The 18,087-nt window shown below is 49.1% G+C and overlaps 1 protein-coding gene across 1 annotated transcript in view; it reads left to right on the top strand.

The window, feature by feature from the left end:
- The first annotated feature begins 2,572 nt into the window (after positions 1 to 2,572).
- VSTM5 (V-set and transmembrane domain containing 5) overlaps positions 2,573 to 18,087 on the top strand; it is a 33,519-nt gene continuing 18,004 nt past the window's right edge. Inside the window, exon 1 of the mRNA XM_025357953.1 lies at positions 2,573 to 2,663. Within this exon, the coding sequence (XP_025213738.1) occupies positions 2,573 to 2,663 (91 nt within the window). The remainder of the gene's footprint in view (positions 2,664 to 18,087) is intronic.

Raw genomic sequence — 18,087 nt, 5'->3', positions numbered from 1 at the left:
TTCGAGGGTTCATAGCAGTAAGCAGAACAGCCAGTTTCCTCTCAACTTAGCCTTAGCAGGAGAAACCTCTGTGTCTGGAAGGCTTTCTCAACTTGAATCATTTTGTCTCCACTAGTTTGTGAGTATTTTGAGACTAGGAGTTACGAGTTATTATTCATCTTTGGAGCTGCAGTGCCTAGCACATTGCCTGATATGGGGGCAGATTTGATAAATGTTTGATGGATAAACAAATGAATGCAAGTGATTCCTGAAGCCCTTTATGTCTAATAAAGAAAACAGAAAAATGTCAAGAAGACCACTTGTTTTAGCAGGACATTCTCAATTTTATATCATAAAAATGCAACTTAAATTTGCTGAGGCAAAAGAGGGCATTTATTTGCTGATAAATGGCAAACCCAACCGTGCAGAATCCCAGAACTCAACCCATGTAGTTAGGCCTTTATCTCTTTCCTTAGTTCCCAGCTCAGTTTGTCTCATCTTGGTTTCATTCTTAACCCAGGACCTCTCCACATGACAGACAAGATGGTCCACCAGTACCCCCAGGTTCATATCCCATTTTTAGCATCCCAGCAGTGGCCATACATTTCCAGAGAAGACTCTGATGGCCCTGTCTGCCCATCCTTGAACCAAATACTTTGGTTGGCAGACAGGGTACTTCAAATGGACAGCATGGTTGACAAACCCACCCCAAGCCAGTCAGCAGGGTACCACTATTACCAGCCTCACCAGGAATACATTGGAATCGGTAAGAAATCTCCTTTAGAAACCAGAAGAAGATTGGAAAGTACAGTGGATTACAATAATCTTCTATGTCTTCCTTTTTTTCTTTCTTTTTTTAAAACAGAGTCTCATTCTGTCACCCAGTCTGGAGTGCAGTGGTACAATCACGGCTCACTACAACCTCTGCCTCCTGGACTTAAGTGATCTTCCTGCCTCAGCCTCCCGAGTAGCTAGTACTACAGACATGGGCCACCATGCCCAGGCTAATTTTTGTATTTTTTGTAGAGATGGGGTCTCAGTATATTTGTCCAGGCTGGCCTCAAACTCCTGGGCTCATGCAATCCACCTGCCTCGGCCTCCCAAAGTGCTGGGATCACAGGTGTGAACCATCACGCCCGGCCCTTCTAGGTCTTTCTATCTTCCTGCTCCACCATCCTTACTTAGCATGATGGTTTTTTCATTCATTTATGTAACTTAATAGATGCAAGACATATGCCACAGATCTGGACAGAATAAATGTTTTCAAGGCAGAAAGAAAGGGGGAGGGGTAGTCCCAGCCTTAGCTGTCCTTTTTATGAGGAAAGCAAAAAATTTTCCAGAAACACCTCAAAAAGACTTCCCCTTAAATATCACTGGCCAGCACCGGGTCACACTGCTACCCCTTGTGGCAAGTGAAGCTAGAAATTCTAGTTTTGACAAAGTGAAATAGAATTTCGTGACTAGTTTGGACCAAAACTGATTGTCCCACCCCTCCATCGACCTCTCCTGGGGGCTAATTACACTTGCTCTGAGCCCCCAGAGCACGCTGGGCCTCTGTGAGCCTAACGGCGTATGAATTGTACAGCAGTTGCTCATTTTTTGCAGCCCCCATCCCTTGCTAGGATTTCTTTTTTTTTTTTTTTTTTTTTTTTGAGACGGGGTCTAGCTCTGTCCCCCAGGCTGGAGTGCAGTGGCCCGATCTCGGCTCACTGCAAGCTCTGCCTCCCGGGTTCACGCCATTCTCCTGCCTCAGCCTCCTGAGTAGCTGGGACTACAGGCGCCCGCCACCGCGCCCGGCTAATTTTTTTTTTTTTTTTTTTTTGTATTTTTTTAATAGAGACGGGGTTTCTCCTGACCTTGTGATCTGCCCACCTCGGCCTCCCAAAGTGCTGGGATTACAGGCGTGAGCCACCGCGCCCGGCTCTTGCTAGGATTTCTAAAGAGGTGCCCACATCCTTGTATCCCCAGCACTTAGCAGTGCCTAGCTTCGTTCCACCAGTTTCTTTGAGTGACTGCCACGCGCGAGGCCCTGTGCAAATAAGCAGGCGATTGGTGAACATTTCCTGGGTGGATGGATGGATGGACAGATGGGTGGATAGATGGATGGATATCATCATTGTGCAGTGGTTCCCATCAGGGTAGCCTGAGTCTCCCCGCCCCCTCCCCTCATCCCTCTCACTCCAGGCTGTCATTTCACTTTCCTAAAAGCCTTCCCTTTGCCCATGATGCCAATGACTAGCTGTCCTGAAGCAATAGCTAGTACTTTCCCTTCCTGCCACCTAGCATCCAGCCGAACCTTGAATCAATACCAGTAAAATGGGTGTGAACGGAAGGAGGGTGCTCATTATTTGCCATTATTTACCTCTGAGTCTGTGCATTCCCATTCCTTCCCATATTAATTCTTTCCCCCCGCAGCTCCCCCTCCCCTTCTCTATCCTTGGGAACTGGTTCAACCAGAGTACAACCAGCTCATCTGCATCTGGCCCTAAAGAACCTGCAGGAGCCAGAGGCAGAGGAAGAGAGAAGGCTGCATAGGAGCTGCAGCGCGGTGCAGCGAGCACACACCCCAGCCCGCGCCGCTCCGGGCTCGCCCATGAGGCCTCTGCCGAGCGGGAGGAGGAAGACCCGAGGCATCTCCCTAGGACTCTTCGCCCTCTGCCTGGCCGCAGCCCGCTGTCTGCAGAGTAAGCTCCGGGGGATGCCCCGGGTGCTGGGGGAGCGGGGATGGGTAGGGGAGTGCGTGCGGGTCCCGGGGTCTAGCAGCGACCCCCCTGGCCCTTGCCCACCTTGTCCGGCTGAGGGCACGCGGTGAGCTCGGGCTGACAGGCACCGCGCTGCTTCCTCATGGGGCTGGGCGCGCCCTGGAGACCCGGCGCCCGACCGTGGCGGGAGGGGCCGGGCAAAGCAGAGGCTACAGACCGCGGCGCCCCGGCCCACTTCGGGGCGCCAGCCCCACCCAGTGAGCCCGGCCTGCAGTTATCAGAGCTGGAAGGTGGCCCAGAGATAACCGGCTCCCAACCCTATGGCCGCCGCCTCTGCAACATTTTTTTCTTTTTCCTGGAATAACCAGATTGCAGTCCGTGCGCCGCCCCCTACTGTGGGGACCCACCATGGCCTTCCCAGGTCATCTCCCGGGAGAATAATCAGGCCTCCCTGATCAGTCAGACGAACCCACAGCAGCCTGCTCCCGTGAGAAAAAGGGTTCTGGGGCTTGGGTTGGGCGTTGTGGTCTGAAGCCCCCAGGCTGGAGGTGGTCCTCTCCACCAGCGCACTGAGCAGATTCGCTTTGGATGGCCGGGACCTGGAATCCCCAGCCTGGTGAGCCTGGATGTGAAGCATAGTCCCACAGGCTCTCCTGGACACAACTAACAGATCCTAGCACAGTTTTACTTTCTCATTTAATCATTACCATTCGCATGCCCATCTTACAGATGGACCAACTGAGGTTTAGAGAATGACAGAGCAGGGCCACTGGAGGTGAGAGGCCTCCTAGTAAGAGCAAGCATTTATTAAGCATTTATGCATTCACCATCCCTTAGACTTTACAAGACCCGTCTCATTTAGTCCTTAGGGCAACCCTAATAAACTACTCTTATTCCTGTTTCACAAGTGAGGAAACTGAGGCACAAAAATGTTATCAGCTGATCGTGGTGGCTCACGCCTGTATTCCCAGCATTTTGGGAGGCTGAGGCCGGCGGATTCCTTGAGTCCAGGAGTTCAAGACCAGCCTGGGCAACATGGCAAAACTGTAGTAAAAATATGAAAATATTAGCTGGGTGTGGTGGCCTGTGCCTGTAGGCCCACCTACTGGGGTTGGGGGACAGGGGAGCTGAGGTGGGAGGATCACGTGAGCCCAGAAGATTGAGGCTTCAGTGAGCCCTGATTGTGCCACTGCACTCTAGCCTGGGCAACAGAATGAGACCTTCTCCAAAACTAAAGAAAAAGACAAGGAGGGAAAGAGAAAGAAAGAAATGTTATGTTACTTATACAAGGTGACTGAATGATCTAACACTTTTGACCTTTACACCCCTCTGGCTAGAGCCCAGCTTCGGAGGTTGCAAATCTCAGAAACCCAGTAAGACAGAGGCGTGTTCCTCTGGCAGCTGTGGATCAAGAAATAGTTAGTTGTTAGTCTCGAGCAGGTGGATGAGTGTGTTCGTCATTGCAGTGGCTTTTTCTATTATTTCTCAAACCTTTAGCACTTGTTTCCAATCACCATACTTACACATCTGTTCAGATACCCATCATGCTTAGGGACCAGCCATTCGTAATAGTGTATAATTCATTCATTCACTCACTCATTGACTGCACCCTTTCCCTGCAGGAAGCAGGCCACAGTAGGTACCTAGGATATGGTGGTTCACAGTTTTGTTCTCAGGAAGCTCAGGTGTCATGGGGAAGACAGACAAACGAACAAGAGGGGCAGCCTTGCAATGGCAAGCCTTGAGAGGCAAGAGGTGCCATGTTCTGGGATCCCTAGTGTCTCAGAATCCAGACTTGAGCAAACTTCCCCAGAACAGCCCCACCTACCCATACCTGCCAGATGGGTAGGAGCAGCTAGGGGGACAGGACAAAGGGAATGCAGGGCGTCCCAGACAAAACAGCACATGCAAAACCTGGAGGCCAGGTAAAAGTTTGCAGTTTTCCATTGAGACCTGTCTCATGCACAGCAGTAAGCTCCAGGAGGGCAAGCCCTCTGTTTCAACTCGGGGTCCCTAGCACTTGCCCAGTGCTAGCCAAGGCCTGCCCCTTTAAAAGACGTTAAATGAATGTGTGCCTGCCTGAATGAAGCCTGCGCTTTGGAGCCAGCCATAATGATGAAGAGTAGGCCTCCTCCTTCCTACCAGTTCCCTGCATTCTCTACCTCTTCTGCCTGTGTCAAAAGCTTCATCCAGAACCTCTGATGTTCACCATTTACCCTGAAGTCTGAGTTAAAGCATGCCAAACACCCTGCTTTTGAAACATTTCCCCTACAAATGTATGGGTCCTCCCGAGATTCATATATTCAAGCCCTAACCTCCAATGTGACGGTATTTGGAGGAGGGGATTTAGGGAGGTGATTTGGTTTAGATGAAGTCATGAGGTGGGACCCCATAATGGGATTAGTGTCCTTATAAGAAGAGGAAGAGGGACCAGAGCTCTCCCTCCCAGCTGTGTGAGGACACAGAGAAAATGGATATTAGCAAGCCAGAAAGAAGGCCCTCACCAAAAACTGGCACCTTGATCTTGAGTTTCCCAGCCTCTCCAGAGCTGTGAGAAATAACTGTGATTTAAGCCACATCAGTCTATGGTCATCTGTTACAGCAGCCCAAGCCGACTAGGACAAGCACTTATGGGCTTGGAAAGCTGGCAGGCCTCCCCACCAGGCAAGGCATCTTTCTAGAACATTTGTTCATGTCCTTTCCCAGTACATTAGCCATCAGGCTCACGAGTACCCACCCAGTGCTCCCTCTCATTTGGAGGCACTGGATCTGAGACCACAGTAGGATAGTTTAGTTAATGGCCTGGGCCAGAATCAGCTTGCTTTGTTCCCATCCCAATTTCGAAGTAACAGTCAGCTCCCCCAACACACACACATACACACAGTGGGGCCAGTCCTCAGGAAAATAGAGGAACAGGGCTAGGGCTGAATCCAAAGCTGAGGAGGGAGTGGACAGACCCAGGGATGCCACAGCCAGAATGGAGCCGTGGGTTCTGGGCTTAGTGGAAGGTTGAGGCGGGTGGGATGAGGAGGGAGCCAGTATAGGAGGAATCCCCTCGAGGCCCTTCATGAGATTCTGGGTCCATCACTCCATAAGTCCTCAGCAGCTGCCCAGTGCTGTCATCCATGTGGCAAATATCTTAGAAGCACCTACTATGCTGCTGTGGGCCGTGTGCTGATCCCTGATCAAACAGACAAATGGTCTCACTCTGCACTGTCCTTTCAGATTTATAAAAAATATTTTTGCATACATACAAATGTACTGACTGGAAAAAAAAAAAGTGAGTTTCCAATGTACTTTAAAAAAAATGCAATCATGGGGCCGGGCACTGTGGTCATGCCTGTAATCCCAGCAATTTGGGAGGCCGAGCCGGGCAGATCACAAGGTCAAGAGATCGAGACCATCCTGGCCAACACGGTGCAACCCCATCTCTACTAAAAATACAAAAATTAGCCAGGCGTGGTGGCAGACGCCTGTAGACTCAGCTACTCGGGAGGCTGAGGCAGGAGAATCACTTGAACGAGGAAGCAGAGGTTGCAGTGAGCCGAGATCATGCCACTGCACTCCAGCCTGGCAACAGAGTGAGACTCCATCTCAAAAAAAGAAATGCAATCATTCTGTACTGTTTACTCAGCAACTTGGTTTCTACACCAATGTTTTTAGCTCTATCCATGCTGATAAAGGAAGTGCATTCCTTTCAACTTCTCTACATATGTCATCATATAAATATGCTGCTTTTTACTTAGCCAGGCCCCACTGATGGACAATTAAGCTTTCAGCTTTTAGCCCTCACTCAGGGGAGAGAGACTCCTCATACAGGGTGATGTGTGCAGTGCTAGTGATGGCGCACATCGTATGGAAGAGGTGCCAGCTCCCTGGCTGACAGGCACCCCTGCACACACACCTCCTCCCCATCTCAGAAAATGCCTGAAAGACAAAATTGAAGCTGTTGGGGGGGATAGAGTCAACCGGAAAGTCACACAAATGTCTTACTTCCTGATCTCCAAGAGCCTTCCTGAGTATACTCCCTACTGGTCTGGAGCAGGGCAAGGGCCAGGAGACTCTCCTCTCCATTATCCCTAGGACCTAAGGACAGCTATATCCCTTATCTGATGTAAGACTTTTTGGGGGGGGGGAAACAAAAACTTTTACTATATCTAAAGTCAGGATTCATGTTATAAATCAATAGCTTTGGAGCTGGGCACAGTGGCACACACCTGCAGTCCCAGCTATGTGGGAGGCCGAGGTGGGAGGATCACTTGAGCTCAGGAGTTTGAGACCAGCCTGGGCAATATAGTGAGACCCTGTCTCTAAAACTCACAAAAAGGCTTTACTCCAATTTTTGTCGGCCTGGATTGAAGTTGAGTTCTTCCAAAGAGAATGTGTGTTGCTTCTGCCAGTCATGGGAGGCCTCCTGCCTGGTGAGTCAGAAAACGCTTCATGGAGAAGGTGAGGTTGAGTCTTGAAAGATGAATAAGTGTGTACAGCAGGACAGGGTGGAGAAGAGAATTGCAGGCATACAGCAGGTGCTCAAAAAATAGGTGCACAATACCTCTGGGGACCTGGCAAGGGAAGAGGGAATGGAAGCTGCCCTAACATGCACCCATGGGAACTTAGCCACTGCCCCACTCAGAGACCCCACTGACGCTGGAGCCCCATTGCTTGTGCACTCAAGACGCTGGCTTCTCTGCACCTGGATTTTCCCTGCAAAATGGGCTTTGGGTTGGAAAGTAATTACTTATCCAGCAGGAATGAGAGTGGGAGGGACAGGGATTGGTAAGTTTCAAGTTGGAAATGACTCGCCACTCCTGTAACTGGTTTGCTGTGCTGGGAAGGCACCCGTCATCCCTATAGGAAAAGGAAAAATGACACACTGGACAGTAAAAGGAGCACAGGACACTCTTTGTCCATGCGTCCAGCTGGTCAAGGGAGCATACTAGCCTTTCTGTCTGCTGAGGCACACCCTCGGGCAGCTCAGGCCCGTGCCATGCTGACCCCAGAGGAGCCCTGCTGCAGAGAATCCTCAGCTGACAGTGCCCATGCCAATCCCAGTGCTGTGTGTAAGCCCCGTATGTGGGGTCACCTTTCTCTGAGTATACACGGACCTTGTAAGATGCCCACATCCTGCTATAGACCAATTAGATCAGTATCTCTGAGGGCAGGACCCAGACACTGTTTTGTTTTGCTTTTAAGCTCCTCAGTAGTTCCAATGTGTGGCCAGAGAAGTACTGCACTAGACTAGACCATTCCCCTTTATTAGTCTGATCCTATGGAAACAGCTGGTTCAGCACATCTCCCGCCTGCTGTTCTCAGAACACCCAACATTGTGTTGTAGAGTCTCACCTGTGTCTTCGTGGTTTTATCCTGGCAAACCTAAAAATACTTTCCCACCAGGCTGAGGGCAGGAGACAAGGCTGCCTTGCTGGGAAGTTTGGTTTGGCTCAATAAATGGTTCCTGAACACCCACTGTGCCTGGAACAGCTTGCCAAGAGCTGGGGTAGCAGCGGGGCCTTGCACTGAGGGATTGCAAGTCAAATCCTAAGCAGCTGATTCGCTGTCAGGTGCCCTGGGGGCACTGAGAAAGGCAGTTAGCTCGGTTTGGAATGGGAGGAGCTTCTTGAAGAGGAGGCCTTGATGACAAAGTAGGAGGTAGTCAGGTGAGGAGGGAGAGAGAGAAAGTTCTTAGCACTGGCGAATTGTGAGGACAACCACCTTCTCTTTGTGGACCAGTAGTAGGGGTCATCATTCTTTACTTTAATCAGGCTTTTCGACTCGTGTTAATTTCCTTGTATTCAGTCTAACTAGTTGTCTGATGGTTAAGGGAATGGAGCTTGGGAAGGTCTTGGAGCTTGGGAAGACCTTGGGTGGAAGGTGCTGGAATAATTCCTCCAGTAGACCCCTACACTAGTGCCAGAGGAGGAGGGAGATGTGGGTCCTTGGCGGCACTAGGCACAGGGAAGGGGACCTAACGTCAAGCTCCTCTGACGGTTTGCCCTTGTGTACTAATACGAGATTCCTGCCCCAGGCTCACTCTGGGACTGGATCACAGTCTTTTTTAAAAGCCAATGCCTCAAAGCAGAACATCAGAGCTCCTCTCTCCTCTCCCCATCCACCAAGCCTTCCATGCACTTCGGGATGGGATTTCAGGGGTTCTTGAACCAGAACTTGCTCCTTTATGTCAGGTCAATTCAATTCGACAGCCCATGCTTGAATGAGTCACATCACATACTGCTGTGTGCTGGTGATTCAGACATAAGCACAATGTGATACCTACCACACCTTCTAACAGGGGAGACAGGCAGTCAGTCATCTAACATGAGTGGAAGGCTGGTGTGAGCTGTGCTGTGGGAGTCTAGTGGGGCCTGGCAGAGGAGATGACATTAAAGATGGGTCTTGAAGAGTGAGCAGGAACCTGAGAATGGGAAAGCGGTGAGCTGAGCTGAGGTTGAGTGAATAAAGGCCCAGTGGGGGATGGTCTGTAGTTTGGTACAACTGGAATTGGGGAGTGAGGAGTCGTGGGAGATGGAAATGGAAAAGAAAGTTGGGACCATATTACTGAGGTCTGTCAGAGCCAGGGAAGACAGCTAGATGTGTGGTTTAGAAAGATCACTGATAATAGCCTCCAACCAACTGAAGAGATGAAAAGCCAGTATCTCCTCAGTTTTGTATAACTTAATAAATTAACAATTACAAGATAATAATAACTGTGACTGCTTACCGAGCACTTCATGACAGGCACTGTAACAGCTGCTTTTCATTCATCTTCAGAGTTAGCCTGCAACGAGATGTCATTAGTCCTTATTTTATAGGTGCAGAAACTGAGGCTCAGAGAAGTTGAGGGACTTGCCTAAAGACATTCATTCATTCTGGTACATATGAGAAGCCCACAGTGCCAGGCACTGTACTAGGCCCTGGGGATTCAATGGTCACCAAGACAGACCAACCCCTATGTTCACATAGCTGATGGCAGATCGAGGAGGATGAGCCATTCATCAGGAGGAGTTACAACAGAGGGGGATAAGTGTGTTGCTGGAGAGAAACAGGGAACAATGGGAACACAGAAATGGGGCCCTTAACTTGGTGCTAAGGATTGGTGAAGGCATCCTGGAGGAAATGATGTTTAAACAGAAATTTAAAGGATGAAGAGGAATTGGCCTATTAGTTTTTCTGGAGGAGAATTTACTGTAACCTGTGGTATCCAGTTATGCATGTGCCTGAATTCTTTTTTTTTTTTTTTTTTTTGAGACAGAGTGTCACTCTGTCACCCAGGCTGGAGTGCAATGGTGTGATTTCGGCTCACTGCAACCTCCGCCTCCCAGGATCAAGTGATTCTCCTGCCTCAGCCTCCTGAGTAACTGAGATTACAGGTGTGCACCACCACACCCGGCTAATTTTTGTATTTTTTGTTTCGCCATGTTGGCCAGGCTGGTCTCGAACTCCTGACCTCAAGTGATACACCTGCCTCGGCCTCCCAAAGTGCTGGGATTACAAGCGTAAGCCACTGTCTCCAGCCCTGAATGATCTTTTGATCACTCTATACCCCTCCTCCAAGTGCCGTCAGGCATCCTGTAAAGTCCCCCCAAAAGAATTGTTGGGAGATAACAACACCTCATTTCTTCCTTTGTCTTCCTGTTCAACACACATTTACTGACCGCACCTTCTAGTTCCCCAGGTTGGCCGCTGGCCTAGGCCTGACTCAGTCTTGACACCCAGCTTTGCAGAGGGCAAACCCAGCCAGCTCCCCAACCCCTTGCACACTGGTGCAGGGTGAGGCAGTCGCTGCTGTCATACCTTGCTTCCTTGGCATCTGATTAGAATCACGGCAGTGACTTTTACATACCCTGTGGTCTTTCAGAAAAGAGTCCAGCTTTCCAGCAAGGGTGGCTCTTGTTGGTGCCTGGAAAAGGTGTGGTAGGAAGATTCTAGAAGGAATTCCACAGGGAAGACTTTCAGGTCGCCCAGTCTTGCCACACTTCAGAAGTGAATCGTGGATTTACAAATGCTTATTCCAGTTCTATTATGTGATCTGGAGCAGAAGAACCAGCCTCCTCCTCCAACACTCCCGGTCTCAGATCTTCTGCTTTAATCCCTGATATAACTCCAGCTTCTGCTTATATACTCCCAAGGATGGGGAGATCATTACCTCACCAAGAAAGCCTGTGCATCTTCAAAGAATTCTCATTAATAATAGCTACTATTTATTGAGCTACCACCAAGTGTTAGAGAGTGATAAGCTCTTTACATATACTGTGTCATTTAAACTTTATTCTGCTGCAGGAGGTAGACACGGCACTATTATATCATCTTTATTTCCTAGGTACCATAACAGGCTGAAAGAAAGTAATTCATTTACCGCAGTTCACACAGTTGTTACTGGCACAGCTAAATTTTGAACACCAGTTAGTTTGACTCTAGAGTCCATGAATGTATCTGTTCTACACACTCTGCCTCAATTCTGTTCACCAGAACCTGTGTCCTTTCACTCTTGATCCATTGACCCTGGTTCTGGTAATGACTGCGTGTCCCAAAACTTCCCTTCCCCAAGATAAGAAGTGCTGCATCACAGACTAGCCCCTGCCTGGCAGGAACGGTGTTAGCAGAGCAGTGTGAGAGGAGAGGAGACCCTGGCCTGCTGGGACCCTGAGGGTATCCTTGGTGTCCTTTTCACTCTAAGGTCTTACAGAATCCTTTCAGCCAAAGCTCTAAAAGTACAGTTCCGGGACCACCAGCAGCGTCACCCTACTGAATGAGAAACTGGGGGCTGCGTCCTGCAATCTGGGTCTGTGATCACCTCCAGGTGGTTCTAATGGAGCCGAATGCTAGAACCACTGGGTTAGAGTTTTGAGGAGGGTGGAGGCAGCATCACCTAGGTGTTACCAGAAGGAAAGCCTTGAGTGAGTTGTCCAGGTCCTTGATGTTTTGAACTTGGAATCGAACAAAACACACAAAGTAACAAAGGAATGAAACGAATGCAGCAGCAAAAGCAGGGATTTGTTACAGCAAGAAAGCACTCCGCAGGGTGGGGGCAGCCTGAGCCAGAGTTTACAGTGTTTTCTGGGTTTTAAGTATTCCTTTTGAAGTCCCTATCGGTTACCCCTTATCTGGATGAAGGATTAGGTCCGTGGCTAATTAAAGGCTGAAGTGAATGGTGGCCTATGTAGATTAAAGAGATGGCCCATGCTTGGCCCGAGGCCAATCTAAGGCACTCTCCCTTTCCCTCTGAGACCTGGGGGAGGGGGAAGGGTGTAGAGAGAGTAGCCTTTGGGCCTGCGAATGTGGGGTTTTTCCTTTCGGTTTAGCTTTAGGAAGTTTTCATTAATTGGCCTTAGGTTCCCTGCCCCCAGACCCAGGTGTTTTCCCTTTTATTTAATTTAGGAAATTATCATGAATTGGCCTCAGATTCCCTGCCCCAGACCTTGGTGTTTTCTCTTGATTCAGCTTTAGGAAGTCAGCACGAATGGGCCCTAAGTTCCCTGCCTGCAGAACCTATTCTTCTACGGAGAGGCACTTGTTAGAAATGCACTTTTAGGACTCACCTCACCCTACTGAATGAGAAACTGGGGACCAGGCCCTGCAATCTGGTTCAGTGATCACCTCCAGGTGATTCTAATGGAGCCAAATGCTGAGAACCACTGTGTTAGAGTTTTGAAGAGAGTGGAGGGAGCAAATGGAATGACTTTGCCTGCCTGTTCTTCCTCCTAAGCCCCCAAAGCACCGCTAGAAATAGGACTAGCCAGATACAGTAAAATTTCAGTGATGCCAGAAATAGTCCACTTCCCCCAACTATCTTCCTGAAAGAGCTGTCCCTAGTGTCTCCAACATTGCTCTCTTTCACATAGTTCTTTGGCTTCAGGCTTTGTGCCCACTGTAAAGGAATTCTAATAAATGGTCTTCAGCTGCTAACACCTCAGTGTGGATTAGCTCAGTGGTTATCAATCTTATTTATTTATTTATTTATTTATTTATTTATTTATTTATTTTTGAGACAGAGTCTTGCTCTGTCGCCCAGGCTGGAGTGCAGTGGCCGGATCTCAGCTCACTGCAAGCTCTACCTCCCGGGTTTACCCCATTCTCCTGCCTCAGCCTCCCGAGTAGCTGGGACTACAGGCGCCCACCACCGCGCCCGGCTAATTTTTTGTATTTTTTAGTAGAGACGGGGTTTCACCGTGTTAGCCAGGATGGTCTTAATCTCCTGACCTCGTGATCTGCCCGTCTCGGCCTCCCAAAGTGCTGGGATTACAGGCTTGAGCCACCGCGCCCGGCCCCGTGGTTATCAATCTTGATGCACGCTGGAAACACATGGGAAGTTTTAAAAAATCACCGAAGCCTTAGTTGCACCCTCGGATGCTGAGTTCATTGATCCAGGAGAGTGTTGTAAAACCTTCCCCAGATGATCTAATGCACAATCAAGTTTGATAACAACAGATTAGCTGATTCAGTCCTTTCCAATCAGAAAACTGGGGCCAATTATTTCTGGAAATAAAAGCCACAGAAGGGCATTTGCTAGGGCTACCATAACAAATGACCACAGCTGGGGTGGCTTAAACAACAGAAATTAACTGTCTCCAAGTTCTAAAGGCTGGAGGTCTGGGATCAAAGTGTCAGCAGGGCTGGTTAGTTCTGAGGCCTGTAAGAGTGACTGTTCCATGTCGCTCCTTGGTTTCCGGTGGTTTGCTGGCAGTCTGGCATTCCCCGGCTTGTAGATGCATCCTCTGATCTCTGCCTTCATCTTCATACGGCATTCTCTCCATGTGCATATATGTCTATATCCAAATGTCTCCTTTTTAGAAGGGTCATATTCAATTAGGGCTCACCGTAATGACCTCATTTTAACTTGATTACCTCTGTAACAACCCTATCTCCAAATAAGGCCACATTCTGAGTTCTGGTTAGGACGCCAACATATCTTTTTGAGGATACACAACTCAAACCATAACAGGCAAAAGGGGCAGGAGCTTTGGGTAGAGCGCAGGTCTGGATGGAACCAAGCACTACCTAGATTCCATCTTTATCTGTAACCTGAGGCTCCCACCCATGCCCTACCAGCCTTTTCACACCACTGCCCCACTTCCTCAAGCTGGCACTGGTGGACTATGACAATATTCTTTTTAATGCACCTCATAGAGAGTGTTTACTGTGTGTCATACTCTGAGTTTTCACAACCATGCAAAGCAGGCGTTGCTACTCCCACTTGACGCAGGAAGAAACAGATTCAGGTAGGCCAAGTAACTTCTAAGGAACAGGAGACAGCCAAGGGAAAGTGTATTCAGAAGGAAGTAGGGGTATCTGCCAGGGACAGAGGTGCCAGGCCTCTCCCTAGACCTGGAACCAGGACCTCAGAAGCCATAATGGTCCACGGCAGCAGCTCCTGTCCCCAGCAGTCCCTGGGCCACGGGAGCCCAGTCTCTCCTGCTGCCCGGCAGCCTCTTGCCAGGACCAGCTTTCTCTGCTCCACTTACTGTGGCCTTGGGGAAGCAGCCCTTCTCTTGGGGCCACCATAGGGCCTAAGAGGCCCCGCATCCTAAGTTCACGCCCTTGGGACAGAGAATCTGATTGGCCCAGTTCAGATCAGGTATTAGCCTCGGGCCAATCACTGCAAGTGGGTTCGCAAGGCCCTTTCTGCAGGGTCTGGGCTGTAAGAAGGCCTGGCGCCCCTAGTTGGGCAGCCGAATTCACTCATTAGGGACTCTGGAGTGGAGCTGGAGCATGGGCCCAAGAGCAGGTTGGTCCCCGACCCCATCCTTCCCCAAATGCTTTTTGAATGGAAAGGGACTGAATTATCTTGGTCTGGAATCAGAGCTTGTGCCCCTGGAATTGCTCCTGGCTGTCTTTCTTACCTGTATAGTTTTGTTCGTTTGTTTGTTTTATTTTTTTGAGACAGGGTCTCGCTCTGTCACCCAGGCTGGAGTGCAGTGGTGCGATCTCAGCTCACTGTAGCCTTGACCTCCCAGGCTCAAGTTATCCTCCCCATCTCAGCCTCCCCAGTAGCTGGGAACACAGGGGTCCCTGCCACCACACCCGACTTTTTTTTTTTTAAGAGATGGAGTTTCACCATATTGGCAAGACTGGTTTTGAACTCCTGGGCTCAAGTGATCTGTCCACCTTGGCCTCCCAAAGTGCTGAGATTACAGGTGTGAGCTACTGTGCTCTGCCTTGTTGCTTGCTTTTTGTTTGTTTGTTTTCTATGATGGAGTCTGGCTCTGTCGCCCAGGCTGGAGTGCAGTGGCCCGACCTTGGCTCACTGCAACCTCCGCCTCCCGGGTTCAAGCCATTCTCCTGCCTCAGCCTCCCGAGTGGCTAGGTCTTCAGGTGCCCCCAATACACCAGCCTGATTTTTGTATTTTTAGTAGAGACGGAGTTTCACCACATTGGCCAGGCTGGTCTTGAACTTCTGGTCTCAAGTGATCCACCCGCCTTGGCCTCCCAAAGTGCTGGGATTACAGTGTGAGCCACCACGCCTGGCTTTGTTTTTTAAATTGAATCATTGACAGAAAAGCCACCAAGTGGCTCAGAAAGGGGAAGGAGTTTGTGCAGAGTCGCCCAGCTATAGCATGTGCAGCCCAGACAGAACCTGGGTCTTTCGGCTCCACAGTATGCACTCTCCCCGGTAGGGATTGGGAGGGGTCTTTTCTGGCTTTCCCTGCACACCCACCCCCCCACCCCCCTGCATCTTGCCCTCCTCTGCCACCCTCTGCACCCGCCGGCGGATCCCTTGGCCCCCGTTGCTCTGAATCAGTTGTGCCACGCAGTCGGCTGAGTTTCCCTCTTAAGAGTCAGAGAAGCAGATTGCCTGTTTTATTTTAAAAATTCCTTTTTTTGATGGGTGTGTTTGCAACAGCCTGAGGCACACCATGAATGATCTTCTGATTAGTCCTGAGATTCTTCTTGGTGTGGCTGGCATATAGCCCTAGTATACCCGTGACTACCGTTTATTGTTTATTTGTGGGGTGAGTGCACTGTGCTAGGCATTCAGCATATTGCATTCACTTTCATTCTTTCTAACATATCTGATCTGTGAGATGTCTATGTCCATCCTCATTTTACATATGAGGAACAGAGTCAGTGACTTTGAGCTAATTTGGCCAACGTCATGATATTAACAAAGAGCAGATTGATATTGGAACCCACTTCTGCTTGACTGATTTCCTCTGAAGCCCTTGCTTCCCTGGTGCATCTCCAGGGATTCCTTCCCTATGTGGCCCCATTTGCCAGGAATTCAGAAACTGGACTCTGCGTGCTTGAGGGCATATGTAGAAGCATCGGTGCACGCACATGCATGTGTGTGATACAGGGAAGTTTAGATAGAAGGATCAAAAATATATTTCAGGCCAGGCAAGGTGGCTCACACCTGTAATCACAGCACTTTGGGAGGCCAAGGTGGGCAGATCACTCAAGGTCAGGAGTTCAAGACCAGCCTGGCCAACATGGTGAAACCCCATCTCCACTAAAAATACAAAAATTAGCCAGGCATGGTGGCACACACCTGTAATCCCAGCTACTCAGGAGGCTGAGGCAGGAGAATCGCTTGAACCGGGGAGGCAGAGGTTGCAGTGAGCTGAGATCATGCCACTGCACTCCAGCCTGGGTGACAGAGCAAGGCTCCATCTCAAAATATGTGTGTGTGTGTGTGTGTCTGTGTCTGTGTCTGTGTCTGTGTGTGTGTGTATTTTTATTTTTATTTTTTCAGACAAAAAGAAGGAGGCAAATTGGGTCCCAAGGGTCACACAGGAACTAGCTGTGGAGTCCAAAGTTCTGATCCTGTTCTCAGCTTGGCATAATACTGGATTCTGTACCCCACACCCCCAGATCACATGTACAACCCTATAAAGGGAGTCACTGCACAGAAATTGCCATCCATGTTCCAGGCACCCTGTAGAGTTCCGGGGCTGCAACAGGGAACCAAATAGGCAACTCCTGCCCTCACGAAACTTACAGTCTAAAGGGAGAACAGATGTCAAATACCCACACAAGTGTATACTTACAAACTGTGATAGTTACTATGATGGAAAAGTGCTATGAAAACACACAAGAAGAGACCTGACCTAGCCTGGAGTTGAGACAGGCTTCCCAAAAGAGGTGATAACTGAGATCTGAAGGATGAATAAAGGTTAACAGGCAAACAAGGGAGGGAGCAGGCAGGGGGAGTAGCCTATGCTAAGTCCCTGCAGTGAGTGAGAACAAGATGAACCCAAGGGGTTGAAGAAAGGGCAGTGTGCCTGGAGCTCAGGGTATGAGGGCGTGCTCAGGATGCTGAGGCCTAAGTGATGGGCAGGAGCCAAATGACACCTGGCCAGTCAAGCCTTTGAAGAGGTTTGACTTCATTCCTAGAGCAACGGAGAGCCAGACAAGGGTTTTAAACAGGAGGGTGACGAAATACAATGAAGTTTTGAAAATATCACTCAGGATGCTGTGTAGACAGTAAGTTAGTGGGGATTAAGCAGGCATAGTGAGGCACATTGAGAGACCATTGTCACCATTCGTGAGTTGGTGGCTTGAACTACGGTGATGGTGGAAGAAAGAGCACACAAATCAGATTCAAGTTACATGTTGGAGGTAAAATTGACAGGACCCTGTGACAGATGTGATGTAGTTGGTGAGGAAGGAGGAGGTGTCAGGATGGTGTCCTGTGGAGCTGACTGGCTGGGAGAGCCTTTCACTGAGGTTGGGGACCCCAGACAACCAAATTTGGGAGACAGGATTATACATTTATTGTTTTATTTTAAAATTAATTTGCTTCTTTAGTTTTTGCTTATGTTTGAATTCGTAGTATTTGCACACAGTCCAAAATTCAAAATGTGTATCTGTAAAAGCCTCCCCGTCTTATCCTCCAGCCACCGAGTTCCTCCTCCTTACCCCCTGGAGCCAATAGGTATTACCAAGTTCTTCCGTATCTTTCCAAATAGTCATGGCTGTAAACTCAATTCTGTGTGCATTTAATTTATCTTTGAAGATGTAGATTTTGAAGTGCCTGTCAACTGTCAGGTACAGATGTAAAGCAGATAGTTGGATTAATGAGTCTGGTACTCAGAGGTGCAGTTGTGTTGGTGATGTGAATTTGGAAGTAACTGGACTCAGAGCTGCATGCATAGATGGGATTACCTAGGGAGAGAATAAAGAATAAAGGAGAGGGCCTAGGACCAGGCTCAAGGAATTCTGTGATATAATGGCAGATCAGAGTATCTTAGCCTATTTTTGGTTGCTGTAACTAAATACCAAAGACTGTATAGTTTATAAGGAATTTCTTTTTAAATTTTTTTCTAATTTTTTTTTTTTTTTTGAGACAGAGTCTTGCTCTGTCGCCCAGGCTGGAGTGCAGTGGCCGGATCTCAGCTCACTGCAAGCTCCGCCTCCCAGGTTTACGCCATTCTCCTGCCTCAGCCTCCTGAGTAGCTGGGACTACAGGCGC

This window comes from Theropithecus gelada, chromosome 14 (genome assembly GCF_003255815.1).
Source record: "Theropithecus gelada isolate Dixy chromosome 14, Tgel_1.0, whole genome shotgun sequence".
Lineage (NCBI taxonomy): Eukaryota > Metazoa > Chordata > Mammalia > Primates > Cercopithecidae > Theropithecus > Theropithecus gelada.
The sequence above is the reverse complement of the archived record's forward strand: the minus strand, read 5'-3'. Positions and strand labels throughout refer to the sequence as shown.